We start from the raw sequence: 19,322 nt of genomic DNA on the forward strand, positions 1-19,322 counted from the left end.
GCCGCATTCGCCTTCCTCGTCGCACTGAGCATTGAAGAAAATGACCACAGTACATTATAGATTGTTCCGCCCTTTTGTTTCCTGATATTTCCACACTTGTAACGTGCTTCCGGTAAATGCCTTGACCACTTGGCCCTGAGTTGTTTGGTCGAAATTACATCTCACTTTCCCTCTTTTTTTTTTTTTTTTTTCCCTTTTCTTTTTCTCCCAAGTTGTTTCCAAATAATTTGCCGAAGGTCCGCCATATTGCCGGGGCGCAATTCCGAAGCTTTCAGCCCCAATCTGTAGTCAAGCATTCTAAATGAAAATTGATTTGTGATTTACATGGTCAGCGAGGGGAAAATGAACTTATGAGATGTTGTAAATGAAATATTAGACAAGGTGCATTGGGAGGGAGCGGACAGAGATGGTAATCTTGTGGAACTGGATTCCCCGGTGTGTGGCAGGACGGGCTGACATTTCACATTTATCTGTGTTCTGCATGAGTTGTAATGTTAATGGTAATTTTATGGGACTGAACTGGAATGAAAATGCTGTTATCACCGATTGCCTCAAAGTGGAATTGTGTAAAGTAGCACAGCCGCATCCTTTATTTCCCTTTGCCCCGATAATGTGAGTTATTGCAGTCTTTGCTCTGGGGTTGATAATGTGTACTCTGCCTGTTTTATGTGTCTCGTCTGTTCAGAGCTCCGCGGATTACCTTCGCCACATTCTAACATATGTCCCCTGGTGTGTTCTCGCTCTTCCTTTACGACAAACCTGTACAATTCATTCCGCGAATCCATTTCCTGTGAATAGTTTCTTGGATTTGTTATCATAAATAAGTGGAGGAAAAAAGCTGCAAGTGTCCACGTGCTTTTATGTGAACAATGACTGCAGGATTTGACATCATACATGAGATGACATTACTATAACTGGGATTCTTTTTCTGGTTTCTGGCTGTTTATGATGTTGTGATGAAGGCAATGTTTTATGAAGCCTATTTCCTCCAGATACAATATCTGTAAAATGGTCTCATAATGTATATTCTTCCTTGTAAAGTGTGTTGAGAATTCTGTTGTAAGCATACGCATCAATATAGATCTATCATGGACTTAATAATACAAGCAAATCAATGTAGCATTATGCTGTAATCAATACTACTTACACTCGGCGCTGATGTTCTAATTTTGATCGATAGACTGTGCAGTGAACGCTTCCCATTGCACTATTCCTGGGTGCAACACGTATGGATTTTCATAGAGCGCCGTGTTCCGTGATTGCAGGAGAAATAAAGGCACAGCTGAGATGAACAAACAATAGCCCTTACAGCAGCTGTAGAGGGAGTGTGGGAGCAGTGGGAGCGCACAGAGGTCACTCTTAAACACCGCTCTCCGGTTCCCTGTCTGTGAAACCAAAGAGTCTGCGGTGGCATTTGTCAGCAGATGGGCTGGAACCAAAACCCCCGCGCCAACGGGGACGCCCCAGCCGCTGCTAAAAGCTATCTGTGGTTGCTAATCGCTGACCAGGGCCTAATTACCTTAATTAATGGCCTGGGTATCTGGGGGCCAGATTTGCGGGGCTTTTATCAGTATCAGTGCAGCTTAAAAGGTCCCGGAGGAGGCCTGGGGAGAGTGAAGAGGAGAGGAGAGTCCCGCGGGTGCTATTTCTGGACTAACAGTAGACACATCACAGAAGCGTCCCGTGGCATCAGCGCTGGACGCTGTTTGGAGACACGTATCGGTTACTTACAAAGCTACACAAAGCCCATGTGCCTGCTTCTGGGGAGGAGAGAGCACATACTTTACTCACTTTTCTCTTAGCTCAAAAGTATCAAATATTTCCAGAAAACGATATATCTTCTTTATAGCAATCATCACAAACTTACACAGCACAAAGAAGAAACACGGATAATACAATTTGATGATCACAATCTCAAAAGGGCAAAGTAATAGGTGATCAATGTGAGTAACCATGAAAACATTGTAGTTTTTATGTCCTGAAACACTTAATAATAATTGTTTAAGTTCCAGGATCAGTTTCAAATTCGCTCTAGGGCCTTAATCTTTAAAACATTTTCAAAATATATCAAATTGTAATAGATTGTTAGTAGATTTTTGTCCAAAATCATTCAATCTCACTGTATCAAATGTACACATCCCTTTATTTATAGCCGCAAACACGAAATTGTAATGAAAATTCACAGTCGCTGGTTCCCTGGACACATTCCTCCATTCATCCCATGTACACAACGCTGATGCCTGCGTTACACTGCCATAATTCACAATGACAAAGTAGACTTAGCAGGGGTTTTTTTCCCCCCTCTCCCTTTTTTTTTTCCACAGACCATGGGGGGTTTTGTTCAGTGAGCCTTCACTGTGAAATTAGCCCTGGTACTTCCATTTTCCAGCTGCAGTGAAATGGTTAAAAGACACAGATCAGCCGGTATGAAAATAGGACTGATTCAACAAAATTCAGCTTGCTCCTCAGCCATCCATTGGAAAAAAAGAGAAAGAAAAAAAAAACCTCCCCTCTCCCTTCACTATCCCCACCCCACCCCCGTCAGGCACCTTGTCCGCATTTGAAGAAGCCTCGTAAGTTTCGGGGGTGCATACATTTCTTTTGATGATATATTGTCCCGGCGCGGAATTTCATTTACTGCCGCTGCCCTTTGCTGAACCTGTTGCTAGTCAGTGAGCACGATAAGCGTATAAGTAGCATGCTACTTCATTCATCATACATCGTTCTGGCCTCTCAAATATCTCATATGCGATTCAGGAAGAAACTACTAAACCGGCACAAAGGATCCCACCAGGATCAGCTGAGGCTCCATTAAACGCGGTGTACAAAAAAATAAGAAAAATGCTCGGCGCGCTCGTGGTGCTTGTTATCAAACACACAGCCCTCATGTCTACAAAACATTAGGCTTCATTTCACGCGGCGACGCATTGTTTATGTAGCGGCGGGGACGTGTATCTCAAGTACCCGTGTTCTACATAATTCCATTCCCTTTGCATTTTGAGTACATGCATTCCCAAATCTGTTTTCCCCCCCTCAATCGTGCGGCTGCCCTTGTGTTGTATTAAACAGCATTAATAATCACAAGAGGCTCGGTGTCACTCAGAAGTCTCCACATCACTAAGGCAGACAGTGTTGCGCTGCTGGGCATGTTGTGCTGTGTGAAAGTGCTTACACGCTCCCTCAGACAACCAAAGGGAATAATTAAAGACACAAGATGGAGGCACAAGAATGGAAAGCAAATCCCATTGTTTGGGCTTATTTCATCCTACTGAAATTTCTTTTTTCTGCTCTCCTCTCGCATTCCTCCCCAAATGCGCTGTGGGTATGCGGCTCGCTTTCAAAAGCCTGTGTAAGCCAAGCAGCAGAACAAAAGCCTTATGATGTCCTCATACCCACGCTGCCTTTTGATTATCGCACAATCATTTCATAATCATAATAATAAAGTCTTATTTTGCAGCTTGCAATACACTTCCCACCAAACTAGTCTCAATCACTATTTGTCTGAGATCGGTTAGAGCTGACTGTTATAATAAATGACAAACTTTCAAGTTGATTCGATAAACAGCTTTTCCAAATTGCATCGCATCTAAAAATGTCCATGCATCTCAGTCCAGATCCACAGCGAGACAATCCCTTTATGTATTTCCCTGGGCCTCCTTCAGATGATGTACAGTAGTCAAATATCTTGTAAGTTTCGTGTAGGATAATTACTAGAGCTTCTGCAATACATTATTTGTTTTTGATGGCCTATTTGTTTCCCACCTTCCCAAAATAATCCTCAATGAAATTCAAATATTAGGTGAACCCCTCTGCCGGGGCAACTCTTCTCCACTCCATTTCTACAGCAGTAAACGTGGCCCCTCAATCTCTTTGAGCTTTTACTGTCAGTCAGAGAGCACTCAGTCATCTCCGTGCATCAGGCCGCAATATTGATTTTTCCACCCCCTGAAACAGCCGCATGAACATAAATTTTGCATGAGGCTTTTACTCGCGGCCCCTGCTTTGGTCTGACGACACGGTGGGACGGTGGGCGCGCTGTAATAAGCCGCCCCGTAGTGAGGAGCGCTGTCCGGTCCCCTCCTGCAGGACCAGAGAGAGGGGGCCCGGGAGAGGCTCTGCTCAGTATTGCTATAGGGATTATTGATTCGCTCATAACTGAAAACAATGTCCGGGCATGTGAAATGGGCAAAATAGCAGCTTTGAATTGGCGCTCAATATTCAATAAAATGAACACCTAACTACAAGTCAATCTGCTATCACGTTTGATGAAAATGGATAATGATGTTCGAGCCGTCATCCATTCATCACATCAGTCGGCACTACACAATCATAGCGGTTTGCTCATGTAGCCCATAAAAAGAAAATGTATCACAATTTGCCCGGTGACCCCTCAGAATACCTCTCAGGGCGCCCCTCGAGGTCCCTGGACCACACTTTGGAAATCAATAAGCCGGAGCAGGCAACACCAAAAGGACAGCATTATCGAGTACGTGGGGATTTTCTTGTACGCGTTACATCTCCATGGAGAGGATTTGATTCTTTGAAACGCTCCCCCCCCCCCAACGAGTGAGAATCCTACAACGCAGCTTGATATTGCCTTGCATCACAAAGTAAAAGCATTATCCCTGGATCCCTACAAGCAATGTGGTTTACTCTCAAATCCTGTGGCTGCTCTACTCCTCTCTCTCCTTAACTGCCTGTGTTTTCCCGTGTTAGCTCAGTTCCTCCTGCAGCCGCGCTCACGTCGCCTGCTGCGCCCAAGTCATGTTTTTATTCGGGTTGCACAGTTTTTAACAAATCATGATTACTTTTCGGGTCGGCTCCATTAAGTGGCAGCACATTTGTTAACCTTAACCCTTATCCTAAATGATGTGCGGGGCGATGGCTAAAGAGCAAGGGTCCGAGCCGGGAAGGTCACAGGCTCAAAAGCAACAACTGGTGGAATAATATGCCAAATCATGTGACCTTGTGCTGTGATGACCCCTGATTTGACAAAAGAAAAAGAGAGAGAGCAGTTGTATGTCAAATATAAATGTAATACAGTTCAAAATATGTCAAAATTAAATAGTAGTAAAGCAATAATTAGATTAATAGATGAATTAAGGATAGTGCTGTTTGAAAGATGAATTTATTTAAAATAGCAACTAAACTGACATAAACAAGCATGAACAAACGTGCCAGCAATGCAGAAGAGCCAGACAATGCTATTTCTGCTATGAGTTATCAAAATCAAAGCTTTCTGAACAGGATTTAATTGATACAGACGGCATCTCTGGAAAATGTTAACGTTTGAAGCTGCCAGAGGGGGAAAACAAAGACGGAATCTCTTTGACCAATTACTTCACCACTACTTTAACAAATGCTGAATTATGGATGTATTTTCTAGCAAATAAAGATACAGAGGCAAAGTGGTTCAACATCCCATAAACACATAAATAACGGAGAATGCTAACTTCATGCTAACCGTTAGCTTCAAGGGCACATTTTTCTCTTCAACTGGACAATCTGCGCAATTTTCGAATATCAGAATGAGACAAAACATCCGCGAGGACCCGATTTTGACTCAACTTTATCGCCTGTAATTTGGGTGAAATGTGCCACAGTGTGGCTTTAATGCAATCTAAAAGACCGCAGACATCTGAGTTAACGTGAGAGCTTGTCAGTGTGATGAGTGTCCCGCGCTGATGTGGGCCGGAGCGCCGCAGTGATGCTATCCTCTTCATCAGTATGGCAGTGCTCCCATCTAATCTGCTGAGGACAAATGACCTTCCCCTGACCACCTTCATAATTACCACAGCTCATACAGTCTAAATCTCCTTACCTCCAGTGGGGTAATTATCAGTGTGACTCACTGAAAAGGCAATTGAGACGGAGCTTTATGGACTCCCAAAGCAGAACGTGAGGCAGGACCGTAATGCACAGTGTGTTAGTTCTGAAGTGGTACAACGATGGCTGTGTTTAGGCCCACAGAGCATTCAAGGGGGGCACTTATTATGCGTATAGCTCAAGATAAAACAGTAGCTTTCAAAATACTTTAGATAATTGATTTTGAATTCATTGTGTATTTCAAACAGTGATTTCTAGTTTTTGTGACAATGCTCTTGACCTCGAGTAAACTGATTTAAAGACGCACTGCGTAACATTTTGGATTCTACTTTTGCGATGCAAAACATGCTCCTTTTGACCAGCTAGATACAGAAAATACTATTTCTGCAGTGGGTAATCAAACGTATTCAGATGAGGACCTAACTTAATTGTATTTATTATACGGCTCTTCACAACGCAAGTAGAGCACTCCATTGATTTGAATGGGATTTTCCAACGCTCTACCGCACGTACGTAATAGCGAACACCATCTCTGTCCCCGTCTCTGTGAGAGAAGTTGGGGGAATTGCTCGTGAAGTTAACGTGAGCCCGACTTTCAACTTACCCAGAGATTCACCACCATTCCTCCAACTGCACCTTCATCTAAGTAGCTTGGCTAGATACTAGCCTTGCTGCTACTAACCTTGGCAAACGTTGCCAAGCAACACGCAAACTTTTGGGAACTATTTGCAGCGAAAGTCATTAAATAAACCTTTCGGCCTTCATAAAAGTGTACAAAGTTTATGTTGTGCGTGTTCAGTTGGCAAATGGCCGTGTAATAAGCGGGATTATGTATAGAACGCTGGTCATTATCGGGAAAATAAGTACCTTCAGGGCAAAACAAAACCCCTCCGCTTCGCGTTGGGGTCCGGTTCGCCCTGTCGGTACTTATTTTCCCGATAATGACCAGTGTTCTATACATTATCCCTTACCAATTATACGGCTCTTCACAACGTAAGTAGAACGCTCCATTGATTTGAATGAGATTTTCCAACGTTCTACCGGTCATTATTTTTGATAGAGGACCTCTGAAAAAAATAATGACCGCTGCCAATAGCAACGGAATTCGTGCTTGTAATACAGGTCTTTCATATCACTCCGCACGTACGTAGTAGCGACACTATCTCTGTCCCTGTCTCTGCGAGAGAAGTTGGGGGAATCGTTCGTGAAGTTAATGGGAGTCCAACTTTCAATTTACCCAGAGATTCACCACCATTCCTCCAACTGCACCTTCATCTAAGTAGCTTGGCTAGCTACTAGCCTTGCTGCTGCAAACCTCGCCAAACGTTTCCAAGCAACGTGTAAACTTTTGGGAACTATTTGCAGCGGAAGTCATTAAATAAACCTTTTGGCCTTCATAAAAGTGTACGAAGTTCATGTTGTGTGTGTTCAGTTGGCAAATGGCCGTATAATAAGCGGGATAATGTATAGAATGCTGGTCATTATCGGGAAAATAGGCACCTTCAGGGCGAAACAAGACCTCTCAGCTTTGCCCTGTCGGTACTTATTTTCCCGATAATGACCAGCGTTCTATACATTATCTCTTACCTAATATTTAGCTGCCTTTGGTCAACATCTCCATGGAGACGAGCCGGAGACATCAAGTCAGGTCTTAGTAAGTAAGCCGCTTACAGCAAAGACACATGTTTGGTTGATCATTTTATTGGTATTTTTCAAAAGTAAAAATACCTGTTATTAGATAAGAAATACTTGTATTTATTATATTCAGTGGATGAAATCAATCAGTCAATCAATCAAACTTTATTTATAAAGAGCTTTTCATACATAGTGCTTTACAGGTTAAGAAAAAAAGTTACACAGTGTGGCTTTAAGTTATCAAAAACATGTTATATCATGTTTTCGCTTTTAAGAATTCTGAAGATGGATGTTTTGTTGTAAGAATTGGCACAGCTCAATTGAGGTGGTGAAAATTTCTATTGGTCATTTTTAACCAGGAAAGTTTCACTGAGATTCAGAATCATTTTTTTAGGGATCTGCTGGCCCCAGAGCGAACCAGATAATTCATGTTTTTAGTGGTGGGGGGGACATTAGAAGACACGGAGCGAGCATGCAACTCCAGAAAGGAACCACCAGGATTGAACCTGGGACCTTCTTGCTTTGTTGCCCAAAATGAAGGAAATCCATGCATGATATCAGACCCTTGGAATTACCCTTAAGTTTTGTGTTGCGCGCTGCTGTAGGACTGCTCTTGACTCTTTCTGTCGGTGTGTTTTGATCAATCTATTCATCTAAACAGAACTTTGTAATCATAAGTTTAATACATGCTTTATCTACTCTTGGCTCCTTCAACTGGCACAATCACATCCGAGAAGACCCGAGTGCAACACATAACACGTGTATCTTAGGAATGAGTTTGGCAGTGCATAGGTGTAAACACACATGCCGCGTGATGAAAAGAAAACATTGTAACCCAGCCCCAGAGAAAGTGCTGCAAGGACTAGATCCAGCTGGTAATGAGAGAGCAGGCGGCTTCCTCCCCCCTCACTCCTCCAACACACGGGAAACAAAAATAGCATTTTGTCTGACGAACGACTCGGCTTTGACCTCTCCTTTCGACCTCTGACAATCAGTCTCGCTCGCCCTTCTCGACTTCAGAAGCTGCAGCCGGGACAGTCAAAGATAACAGTTGATTTCTTCTTGTGCCACTAAGGAACGCAACTCAACAGCTCTGGAGGAGAGGGGATTTTTGTGCTACCATTGCTTTAAAATACTCTTAGAAAAGCCCAATGCAGATCTTAAAAGCGCTGAGGTTGGCGTTGTGTTGTATCTCCAATGATGGTTAAATGTTTAAATGGACATTATCGTGCTGTTGCGTCTTCTTTCGCGGCATGACTTGTCCCTGCGATGCATCTTACTCCTAATTACAAACATTAACATGGGCGCGTTGTGACAGCAGCCAAAGCGGGGCTCTCACACCTCGCTGTCTCGGGGACTAAGTGGCAGAAGTGCTTGCAACGCAGTCGGGGACCAGTGAATATGAAACGCAACACGGAGACAGGGGGAGATATAATGAGCAGTGTATAGGATGGCGGCAGCCTCTTGGCCTCGCTCCATCATAAGTGAAGCTCCCACTCTCGTCGTCAGCCCTGTGTCTGCTGGAGGACGGAGCGCAAACAATTAGCCGAGACAAGCCGTTTGGATTATGTGCTCAAGCAAAGCAATCAGACAGCTGTGGTTAGAAAGAATGAGCGCCCAAATGCCAGTTGCCCAGTTAGAGGGGAAGGGAGGGTCAGCGGCCTTGACAGTCTTAACAAGATGACAGAGTTTATAAAGCGCTGCTGTTAAAGAATATAGTTACCTGCGGTGTAGCCCTGATAATAAGGCCACATGGGGCTTCTTCCATATTCCCTCTGTATTTGTTTTCCTTGCCTCATATTCTTTGTTGTGCCTCTTGTTCCTCAGCGTAATGGCTGGCGCCGGAGGAAATTCTACAATTGTCTTTGATCTTTCCTGGTTTGGATAATTTTTTGACAGAAATCTCATTTTGCGGCCTGCTCCTTTGGTTCTTTCCTGCTTTGTTCCCCTTTATTCCATCTTTAAACAGGGCTCGACATTTTTGTCGTGGAGAAGTTGCAAAGGAACAGAGCCGGCCCTGACAGCGGCTGAGCGTTTGCCAGGCAACTTGCCCCAACATTTCAAGTGAGAATTGGACTCTTGCCGTTCGCGCAGACGATATATAATTCATGTTGGGGGTGTGAGAGTGTCAATGTGTCAGAAGGTAGAAGAATTTAAAAGTGTGCTGTTTACAGGCCGAGAGGAGCTGCCTTCTCGTTTCGGGAGAGTGAGGGAGATGAGGCTGATGGGAGTCCTGCTCTCGTAGTGATCATGCTAATCAAAGACTAATGTCTAGTTAATTTTTTTGAGACGACTTTACATACATTATTAAGCTGCATTGAGTCAGATGGTGTATAAGAGTGTGCCCTGTGTTCACTATTGCTTGGCTGCATTTCCATTGATGTTCACCACCAGTGACACTTTCTAATAACTACACACTATTAAGCATTTGTATAATCTTGGTAAGTACTTAATACACCATTAACATCCATCAACTATTTAAAGAAGAAGAAGAAGAAGATCTTTATTTATATAGCGCCTTTCACAGACATAGTCACAAAGCGCTTTACATGAGACAATTGTACATTCACTCCATACTCGGTGGTGGTAAACTACGTTTGTAGCTTCAGTTTCCCCTGGGGGAGAGTGACAGAAGCGCTTTCGCGACTGCGCCAACAGTCCCTCTGACCACACACACACACATTATTCATCCTGGCCTATTGTACATGTTTTTAGTGCTACTAACCGGCACGGTAGCGCAGCTACGCATTACCAGCATAGTTTCATAAATGTTACCTTAAAGTCTTAAGTCAGTCTTATCAGTCACTTACAAGTCAGTACAACTCCAGTAAATAACATTTTACACACATTGCATTGCTTCACCTGGAGTAAACCATATATTACTCTCTGTATTGATAAAACTGCATTGATAACTGAGCTATTCACTCAAAACTGAGATGTTTTTTTCCTTTTCATGTCTTTGACCGGTGCAGTCACGAGTACTTTCTTTTCCACATCTTTTGCATTTCACTTCTATTAGAACATTTCTGTCAACTTGTTGCTAGTAGAAGGTCAGCCTTTCATTTTGTTGGTAAATAATGTTTGACCTGTGGGTTTCATTCCTTTAAATAGGTTTGTGAAGGCCGAAACTTCAGCAAAACTTTGCTCTGCAAAACTAATTTGATTCTTTCTTCTCAGCTTTCTTTAAGCCATGTGTTAGATGTACACACTGTACCTCACATGGCCACCATTTTGGAAAATATGATTGCGTTTGCACTGTATTAGTTGCCTGAATAGACTTCTGGCTCCTCTGGGTAATTTGCATGCAGACTTGTCTTCATCTACTCTCAGCCAGAGCGTTAACATTTTTTTATACGGCATAAAATTTTACAAGCATTTAAATGTAGAAATTAGGTTCTAATGGTGCGCCATTATTGGATCCAATTAGTTAATGGGTTTATTTCTGAAGTCCGGCAGTCGAGATGGATGTCTCTTTCCTGTAAGATTTTTGGCCATTAAACCAAAGATTCTCTCTCTTTCCAAATGACAATGAAGACTTTTGGCTCCAGAGAGAGCAATTATGTCAGTCTGACTTGATAGCTTTGTCCTCCAACAACTTAAATTGAATTCATGGACTGTCGGAAGAGGAAACCCGAGAGGACCTTGTTGTGGCACTGTGTAATTTACATGTTTCCCTGTGTACTCCACATGTGCAAATGCTCCATGCAGAGGTGTTAGATATTCCTGGAGCTTGTTTGGTTCTCACTATGGACTCACTCTATTTGCTTGTGTAAATAAAATAAAAAGTGTATATTTTCTAACTATGGGCAATTTCCATCCGCAGCTACCTCATCACTGAACTCCCAGCTCCAGCACCTCCAGCAGCTCCAGCAGATGCACCAGCAGCACCAGCAGAGCCACAGCCACAGCCACAGCCACAGCCACAGCCAGCCTCCTCCCCAGCACCACATGACCCCGCCCAGCCAACAGACCTCTGTCCCCTCCCCCGGCTCCACCTGCTCCTCCACGGGACCGGCGCAGCAGTCTCCCCCACACCGGCCCAACCAGTCACCGGCACGCAGCCTACCTTCGCCGGTAACCCCACCCATGCCTTTACCGGTACGTCCTCACGCCAGGAACACTGGCACTGCTCTTCCACACTTAGACGGTCCCAATATTGAATTTAACACAAGCTGCTAAAATAGATATATTCCTTGTATTAAACTCGGATAAAGTCAAGATAGTAGTTATTCTAGCTGTTTAGACAAGGCCCTGAACATTTTGGGCAGCAGGGTGTTCTTTCACCTCACCTCACCTCAGGTTTGATCCTGGGCGTGTTTGACCCGTGTTTGCATAGGTTTCCCCCCGGACAAAGAGAAAGAAAAAAAGAAAGAAAAAGAAAACCACCCTTGTAACTTTCCTGCAATACACACTAAAAGAACCACGAAGAAGAAGCTAGCAGGCTAACGGGCAAAGCAAAGCTAACTGCGGGCTAGCACCACTTTAACAGTATTTACAGCGAAGTTTGAGTGAAAAAAATTATCTCCATTGTGTCATTGAGTTGTGGTACGATGAACAATATCCCACTCTCCCTTTGCCAACATGCTACGACACCTGCAGTGGCACTTCTAGGGGCATCAGTTACTTAGTTCTGCTTTAAATATCAATAAATCAATAACCTTGCCTGGCCTGCCAAACTACTTGCTTTTTCATAGATATTTCAAAGACATATAGTCTGGGAGCAATCATTATCTCAACGATCTCCCGGTTGGCGTGACTGACAGACGGCATCAACCAATCAGAGCAACGCTAGATACGTCACAGAAACAAGCGACAGGAAGCCTTTCCATAAATGTCCTTTTTTACGAGGAACGCTTCGAATGCTGTTTCTTGCTCTGGTTTTAGGGATTTAGTATTTTCCAAATGACTTAAAAGAGACGAAAGAGCAGAAGAAAACAGTGTATTGGTCACCGTGCCGCCATCTTTAATGTTTTGGAAGAGTGCGTGGTGGTGACCGGTGACGGCTTCCGTCTCTTGGTGCGTGATAGGACCGATGTGGGTAAAATCGTGAAATGATAAGCTCTTAGACGGTTCTTCTTTTGAACAGAAAGTGTCTGGCAGGCCAGGCAAATAAGAACCATGTATTGGCCAATATTATTAATAGGGATGCACCGATACCACTTTTTCTAAAACCGATACGAGTACGAGTACTTGGATTTAAGTACTCGCCGATACCGAATACCGATACGAGTACAAGGCATTTTCTTCAACATTCTTACTTTTTTCCACAGCAGATTGGTTTGTAATTAGCAAATTTACTCATTTACATTTCCTTAAGTAGGCGACACATTTAAGAGCAGTTATTAGAATTGTGCTGATGCCATTTATTTATTTATTTTTATTTTCATTCAATATAATTTTTATTGCACTGTCCATCATCGACAGAAAAGCCCATGTCCAAAAGCTCCCCAATTCCTGTGCTTTATTCATATATTTTTTATTTATATATATGAAGTATCATCTATCTATCTATCTTAACAATAGTATTGAGATGTTACTTAAATGGTCTCTTTTCGTCTTTACTTCAGCTCCGTGTGTATTTTCTCGTGTGTTTTGTAGCAACTTAGCGAGTAGCTACAGCGTTTTCATTGTTCTGCTGCAGCTCATTTTCGCTCAATATAAACATGCTGTATCTCTTTTATTTGGATTTTCTGAGGACTTTTTAGTCGCTGGGTTAGTTTTTCAGAAGAATAAACCCCTGGGCATAAAACGGCGTCAGAATGGCCAAAAGTGCGCTAGCCGCGAGTTAGCAACGTTAGTCTGTATGTTGTAAACACTGCAGACGCTGCAGCACGAACAACATTTAGCTCTGGTTAAATCCAGCACAGACTCTGATTTAGAGAGCGCAGTCTGTAATAAAGTCAGCTCTATGTGGATTATTGTATTTCCACTAAAGAATTCTCCAGTTTGTTGCTATTTTCTCTCCTCAGCTGAGAGCTGCGCCTCGTAGGTGCGCTCACCGCACGTCAAATGGTATCGGTTTCTGGTATCGGGACCTCATGAATGAGTACGAGTATGAGTACAAGCCTGTGGTATCGGCCCGATACCCGATACTGGTATCGGTATCGGTGCATCCCTAATTATTAATGATTTAATTTAAGGGAAATACACTTTTCAGACATTGATGTTTTACTGATAATTATATGTCAACATTCTAACTGTATTATTACCTCGTATTCTTACTGTATGTTGTGGAAAAATCTTAAGTAATTATGCTAATGGGACTGATAACATTCCTCTGTTTGATATCGGCTATCAGCCAACCCTTGATAGCTGATATTTTTCCAAGTTCCTGCATGAGCCGGCTGGTCGACATAAGTCCTATATGAGCTCTAATGTACACTTTATGAAGCATCTACAAATGCTAAAACGACAGTCCATCAATCTCGGTTTACTATGAGTGGCCTTGTTTATTTCAACATTTGACTTTTAGCCAAACGTTTGGAATATTAAAATGAAGTCCATCTGTCTGGTTTAAAAGCCCAAATACTTTTAAAATCAAATCAAATCAAAAGCCTGTCAAAGCTCACCCACCTTTAGAAATTTGTGTCCTTTAGCAGAGTACAAAATCGCACACATTTTTTTTTTTTTACATGCCACCCCAAAATACATGTTTTAACCTGAACATTTTTCAGTTCCAGTAATTCTTATTGTAAAGCCCTGAAGTGGAACATTTAAAGCATGAATTGACTTTGATATGATGTGAGCCAGGTCAACCTTGAGAATGCGGTGCTTATACACGCCGCTTGATACACCGCCAGTATTCTATCCAGTGGAAATAGTCAAATGGGCTCTGGCAGCTCGGTCTCTGTGTGAAGCTTCATTTAAATATATGTTTGTAGCCGGAGCCTTGACATAATTGAGTAGATGTCACCTAACAACCACCCACACGGACTGTTATTCATAACGTGCTGATGAAGATTCAAAAACTGGCTCTTTCACTCAGTGGTGCTTTTATCAACTTGTCGACAAAGGTTAAAATTGATAAAAGACTGAATAATTGGTAATTAATGAAGACAAGAACTGGATAAAACTAAACAGTGATGAACAGACTGGACAAATGAAAATCAGATTATTTTTGCCAGCACAAATTCCTGACCAAAACTCCAAAAGTCCACTTTGTTGTCCGCTGTGCTTTCACCTACGGGGCGCTGCGCTGTGATCAGTCAGTGTTAGCCGCTATTCCTAATCAACCTGCTTTTGTCTATCCTTCCATCCTCTGTCCGCCCGCCTGTCATTGTGCGCCGATAATAACCTATTTTATATCCCTGTGGTTTCATTTCTGGAGGAGACCGCGCAGGGTCGCCTTTCCGTCCCCGGTCACATTCATCAGCGTCAGGGCCTTATTGGGTTGTGGTGCAACCTTCTTTATGGCCGGGATGAGTTGGGCTATTTGTTTCCTCCCGTGCAGCCCTCTCCGGCCCTGTCACGGCCCGGTGAGACTCAGCAGGAAAAACAGCCCCTGCTTTAATGGGCTCCAAGGGCTAAAGCTAGCGCACTGCCCCGACCGCCAGGCTGAGGTTTACAGGTCAAATTCTCATTCAAATATTATGCCAGCGCAGACTCACAGATGTACTTTTACTTCATAAGACATCGGGCTGTGCAGTTAATGCTACAATAGCCGACAACGAAATATTCAGTCTCCTGGGGTCTTATTGAATACTTGTCATAAAGATGGTGCACCAGGAGCTCGTATATGCCTTTTAAGTGATGGTCTGGAAGTCTAAATGTTTTACAAATTTTATAAACTGTGTAAAATCGTCCACCTTGTAAGTAATAATATATATGTATATTTTTTGTAAATCCGGATCTCGGCAACTAATCAGAGTCTAGTATCCTCCCGCATCGACCAATGAGACGAGCTTTTCGTGTGAACCAGCCTGTCAGGTCCAATCAGGAGAGGAGGGGGAGGAGCTTGATCGTTCACACTGGAAAATTGAGTTCCCGCTCTCCTCATTTTGCAAACAAGAAGGGCTTTCTGGTTAAAGCGGGGAGGAATTTGATGATTTACTTTAAAATTTCACTCACTCTCTCCTCACAACTTCCAGACTATCACTTTTAAGAAAATGTATTTCACACACACAAAAGTGAAGATCTTTTCCACTTTCTCAAGATCTCAAGAGAATAACCTTTACCTTCTTTGCGTAGGGCTTGATTTCCTGGTGCTCCAGATTCCTCTACGTCCTTCAAACATGCACAATAGGGTATCAAGCAGACTCTGGATTTTAGTAGGACTATCCTGCTTTCGATAAGTAAAAAAATCTCTTATGTGGCGCCTGGGCCTGAATGACGCTGAGGCCCTTGACTGAATATAGCTCATCTTCTCTAAAAGAAGCCGCCTCCTGATTATGATGACTGAGGACAGACCTTTGAGGGGATGAAGGGCCACATCAGGTGTCATTAAGATATTGCCTTATCAAATGGGATTACGGAACGTGCGCCGGTGTGTGCGCGATTGGCTGGAGCAGAATGGCCATAAAGGGTTTAGTTTCTCCGGGTCAGCGCCGTGGAGAGTCACCAGGAGGAGGCGTCGCCCAAGGACAGGCCGCAGCCCCCTACTCTGGCACAATAGGATTTTTAACAGCAGCTGCATCGTCCGCTAATGGACATTATATTACCGAAACGACTGCAGCCTTGGTGGTGTTGCAATTTCGATGCGATTAATTGGTAGGAACATGCACTTTCTATTTCAAAGCGCTTCTATAAACTACTAGATAACTTATCCAACTCTGAAAGTAGAGACCTGATTGGATTCGGGCTCAAATGCGTGATCTTTTTGGGAGCTTTAATTAAAGACGCAGGTGGGTGTTTCAGCATTCCTCTCATTTACCCACAGGAAGAAAGTCGAGCCATAATTACCATAATAAAATTAGCATAACAGCGATAACGGTCCCATTTCCCTCTCTCATAATACCAGCCCGCAGAATCAGCCGGGCGTTGGTCTTTTTTATGGCAACGGCAGCTCTGAGCCACCGCGAGACAAACACTCATTATGTTCCAATTAATGTCCTATTGTAATTCTGCTCTCGCGGGACACGTGTGATACTCTTTGTTAACCCTCCGCTGCTGAGAAATCCTCCGCATTCATTACATCCCCAGTGTCTCCGAGTCGCCTGTTTGTCATTCTACGCTCATTAACTGCCTCATTAATAACCACATTAGTACCTGTCCCCTTCAGTCATATTACCACAACTCATTTGCTTAAACAGAGTCAGCCCCTCTGCCCCGCCCACTTCCTTCCACAGTGGAATGCGGGCCTATGGCGTCCCGACACAGCCCCGGCGGTGATGACAAACAGACGGGAGGGGGGAGATTATGAAATTTGCTTAAGTGTGTTAATGGGCTGATTGTAGAGCCGGCAGGATTTGGCCGGGAGTTGATTGATTAGCGCTTGTGGCTTTTCTCCACGCCCGGGGAGCTCGGGGATTTGACGGGGGTGAAGGCGCTCGCCAAGTCTGTTACACCGGAATTGATCTTAATTAGATCTGAAAGACCTGCCACAGCAGAATGGTCGCGGCGATTAAAATGAAAAACAGGAGAAATTACTGATCAAATTAATCATAATGTCGGGCTACAGCTGTAGGTCTGGTGTAATTTGCCACTCCAGTGAGTTACATCAGCCCAGGCAGCGAGGGGAGCGGCGGCACATACTGATCCGTGGCAGCGGGAGCTTAGGCCAGCCTCTTATTCCAGTTGGGCTGGCAGGACCCCCCGACCCCGCGACGCCCCCCAGTGGAGCACCAGCGTCTCCTCTCTGTCATCTAATTACACAGGAATACATGAGGAAGTTGTATTTCCAAAGGCCAACGTTCTGCTAGCACTGTCCTCGTTTAGCCTCAGACTTTAGTCTTTATTACGATCCTGTTTTGTTCGACTTCTGGGGCTCGAAAGCAGCGATTCCCAATCATGGCGTCAGGACCCAAACTGTGGTTCCTAAAGCTTCACAGTGGGTCCCCAGAGCTTCTGAGAAAAGAAACCGAAACACTTTTCCCTCCCACCCCACCTATTGGTCAGCTTCGTCATGCTCAGAGTGAGTGACACGTGTTCTTAACCAATCACAGGGAAGTGTGAAGCAGCAGCTGGTTTTAGATACTTATATAAGGCAATGTAGAACTATTGCACTAATTTAGGATCTTCACATGTCGCACCCCTAGTCCAAACTATGTAATAATGTATTTAAAGAACTAAGTCATTGAATGTTTGTATCTCAAATTTGAAACCAAACCATTATGCCCTATTGTTTGGCATTATCACCTTCTTGTTCTGGCCTCTGCCCCTTCATGTCGTGTCCTCTCTAACTCCCCCTGACCTTGGTGCTGCTGTGTTTTTTTTTAGAGGGGGGGTCTCTCTCATCGGACTCCTGCCGTCTGCCTGTCCCCTCGTCCCGTCTCAGGCGCCTCCTTGTCCTCTGTCAGAGCCCCACACTGGGCCTGTCCACTCTCCAGCCGCGCACTCATAGGGGTAATTACAGCCTAGGGGTCTGCCTCCCCTATCCCGGTGCTCCACAATTTACCACCAAAGACATCTCTCTTGTTCCCCACGCTGCACCCCGACATCACAGGACATCACAGGACCGCGGGCCTCAGAGCCACAAGTGCTGCAATTACCTGGACCTCTCCTCCATCCTCCCTCTCCCCCTCTCTCTCTCACCATTCCGGGGCAATCAGCCTTCATTAGAAACCTCTGGCGAAAACCCATCGTCACCAAGGTCAGCGGCTGCCAACCACAACGGCCTTTCAGACTGGGGCCCGCTCGTCTACCCCCTCCTCTCCCCCCTCTCTATCTCTCTCTCTCTCTCCTTCGCCCCCTCCCATCTGTCCCGGCACCTTACCCAGCCCCATCTCTGCTTTTGTCTCCAGCTGAGGCCCCTCCGTGTCACCGCTTTCCGCTGCAGTGCACTTTTACTTATGTCAGCCGGTGTTAAAGTCGGCACTGTCCAATTTGCCCCCAATGTCTCTCTTTATGGGATGCGGCGTTTGCTCCGTTATATTAACATTTGTATTAGATCCGAGCGCCGCCGCATTGATTAATTGATTTTCCAGATCGGCTCCGTGTCTGTTCAATTTGGTGTGACAGGCGATCGTCATTCCACAAGGCTTTAAATCAGAATTAGAATGACATGCTGAAATGTAGGGCTAATGGCTCAAAGAGGTTTGTGCATGAGACGCTTAAGAGGAAGAAGAGCATATTATCTACTGCTGCTATCCACTACCAGCATTACCGCTGTCCACTACTATGAACCACTACTACTGGATACAGCACTATCAACTAATAGATGAACAACATGTAAATATCATTCCTTTTCTGTATGAAATCCACTTTGCAGCATTTTGTGTTTGCAGCCATTTGTGGAAAACAAGAGGATTGCAGCATATTCTGGAGTGTTTTAGCTATTGTGAACCCGGAAGTAACACCGATGCTAAAAACATCAAGCCTGATCACCCCTGTGAAGAATCAGGAATGCATTAAGCAAGTTATGAATGAGTTTTGACAGCTATTAACAGTAAACAGTCGTTATTATGATTACAGCTTGATTAACACAAAACGCAGTTTAATGCAGTTTCCATGTTCCAAAGTTAGGAAAGCAAAGTGTAGTATTTTTTTTTTTCTTTTAGCAGGAGCAGCCCCTCAACTCCAGCAGCTCAGAGCAGCCTCTTATTAATGCACAGGAGATCCGGCTCTTAAGAAGGCAGAAAATTGCCTTACATAACAAGCGCCCCACAATTTAGAAATACAAATGTGCACTGTTGACTGAAGCAGAAAATAAGACTGTTGCCCATCAACAGCGGCGCATTTCATATGAATAATTACAAAGCATGAGC

The 19,322-nt window shown here is 44.0% G+C and overlaps 1 protein-coding gene across 4 annotated transcripts in view; it reads left to right on the forward strand.

The window, feature by feature from the left end:
* Positions 1 to 19,322, forward strand: part of pou6f2 (POU class 6 homeobox 2) — a 66,873-nt gene that overhangs the window by 22,249 nt on the left and 25,302 nt on the right. For all 4 annotated transcript variants that reach the window (XM_079576398.1, XM_079576397.1, XM_079576400.1 and 1 more), the window contains one exon: positions 11,285 to 11,559. In XM_079576398.1, the coding sequence (XP_079432524.1) occupies positions 11,285 to 11,559 (275 nt within the window). The remainder of the gene's footprint in view (positions 1 to 11,284; positions 11,560 to 19,322) is intronic.

The sequence above is a fragment of the Gobius niger genome (assembly GCF_951799975.1).
Source record: "Gobius niger genome assembly, chromosome: 18".
NCBI classification, from domain to species: Eukaryota; Metazoa; Chordata; class Actinopteri; order Gobiiformes; family Gobiidae; genus Gobius; species Gobius niger.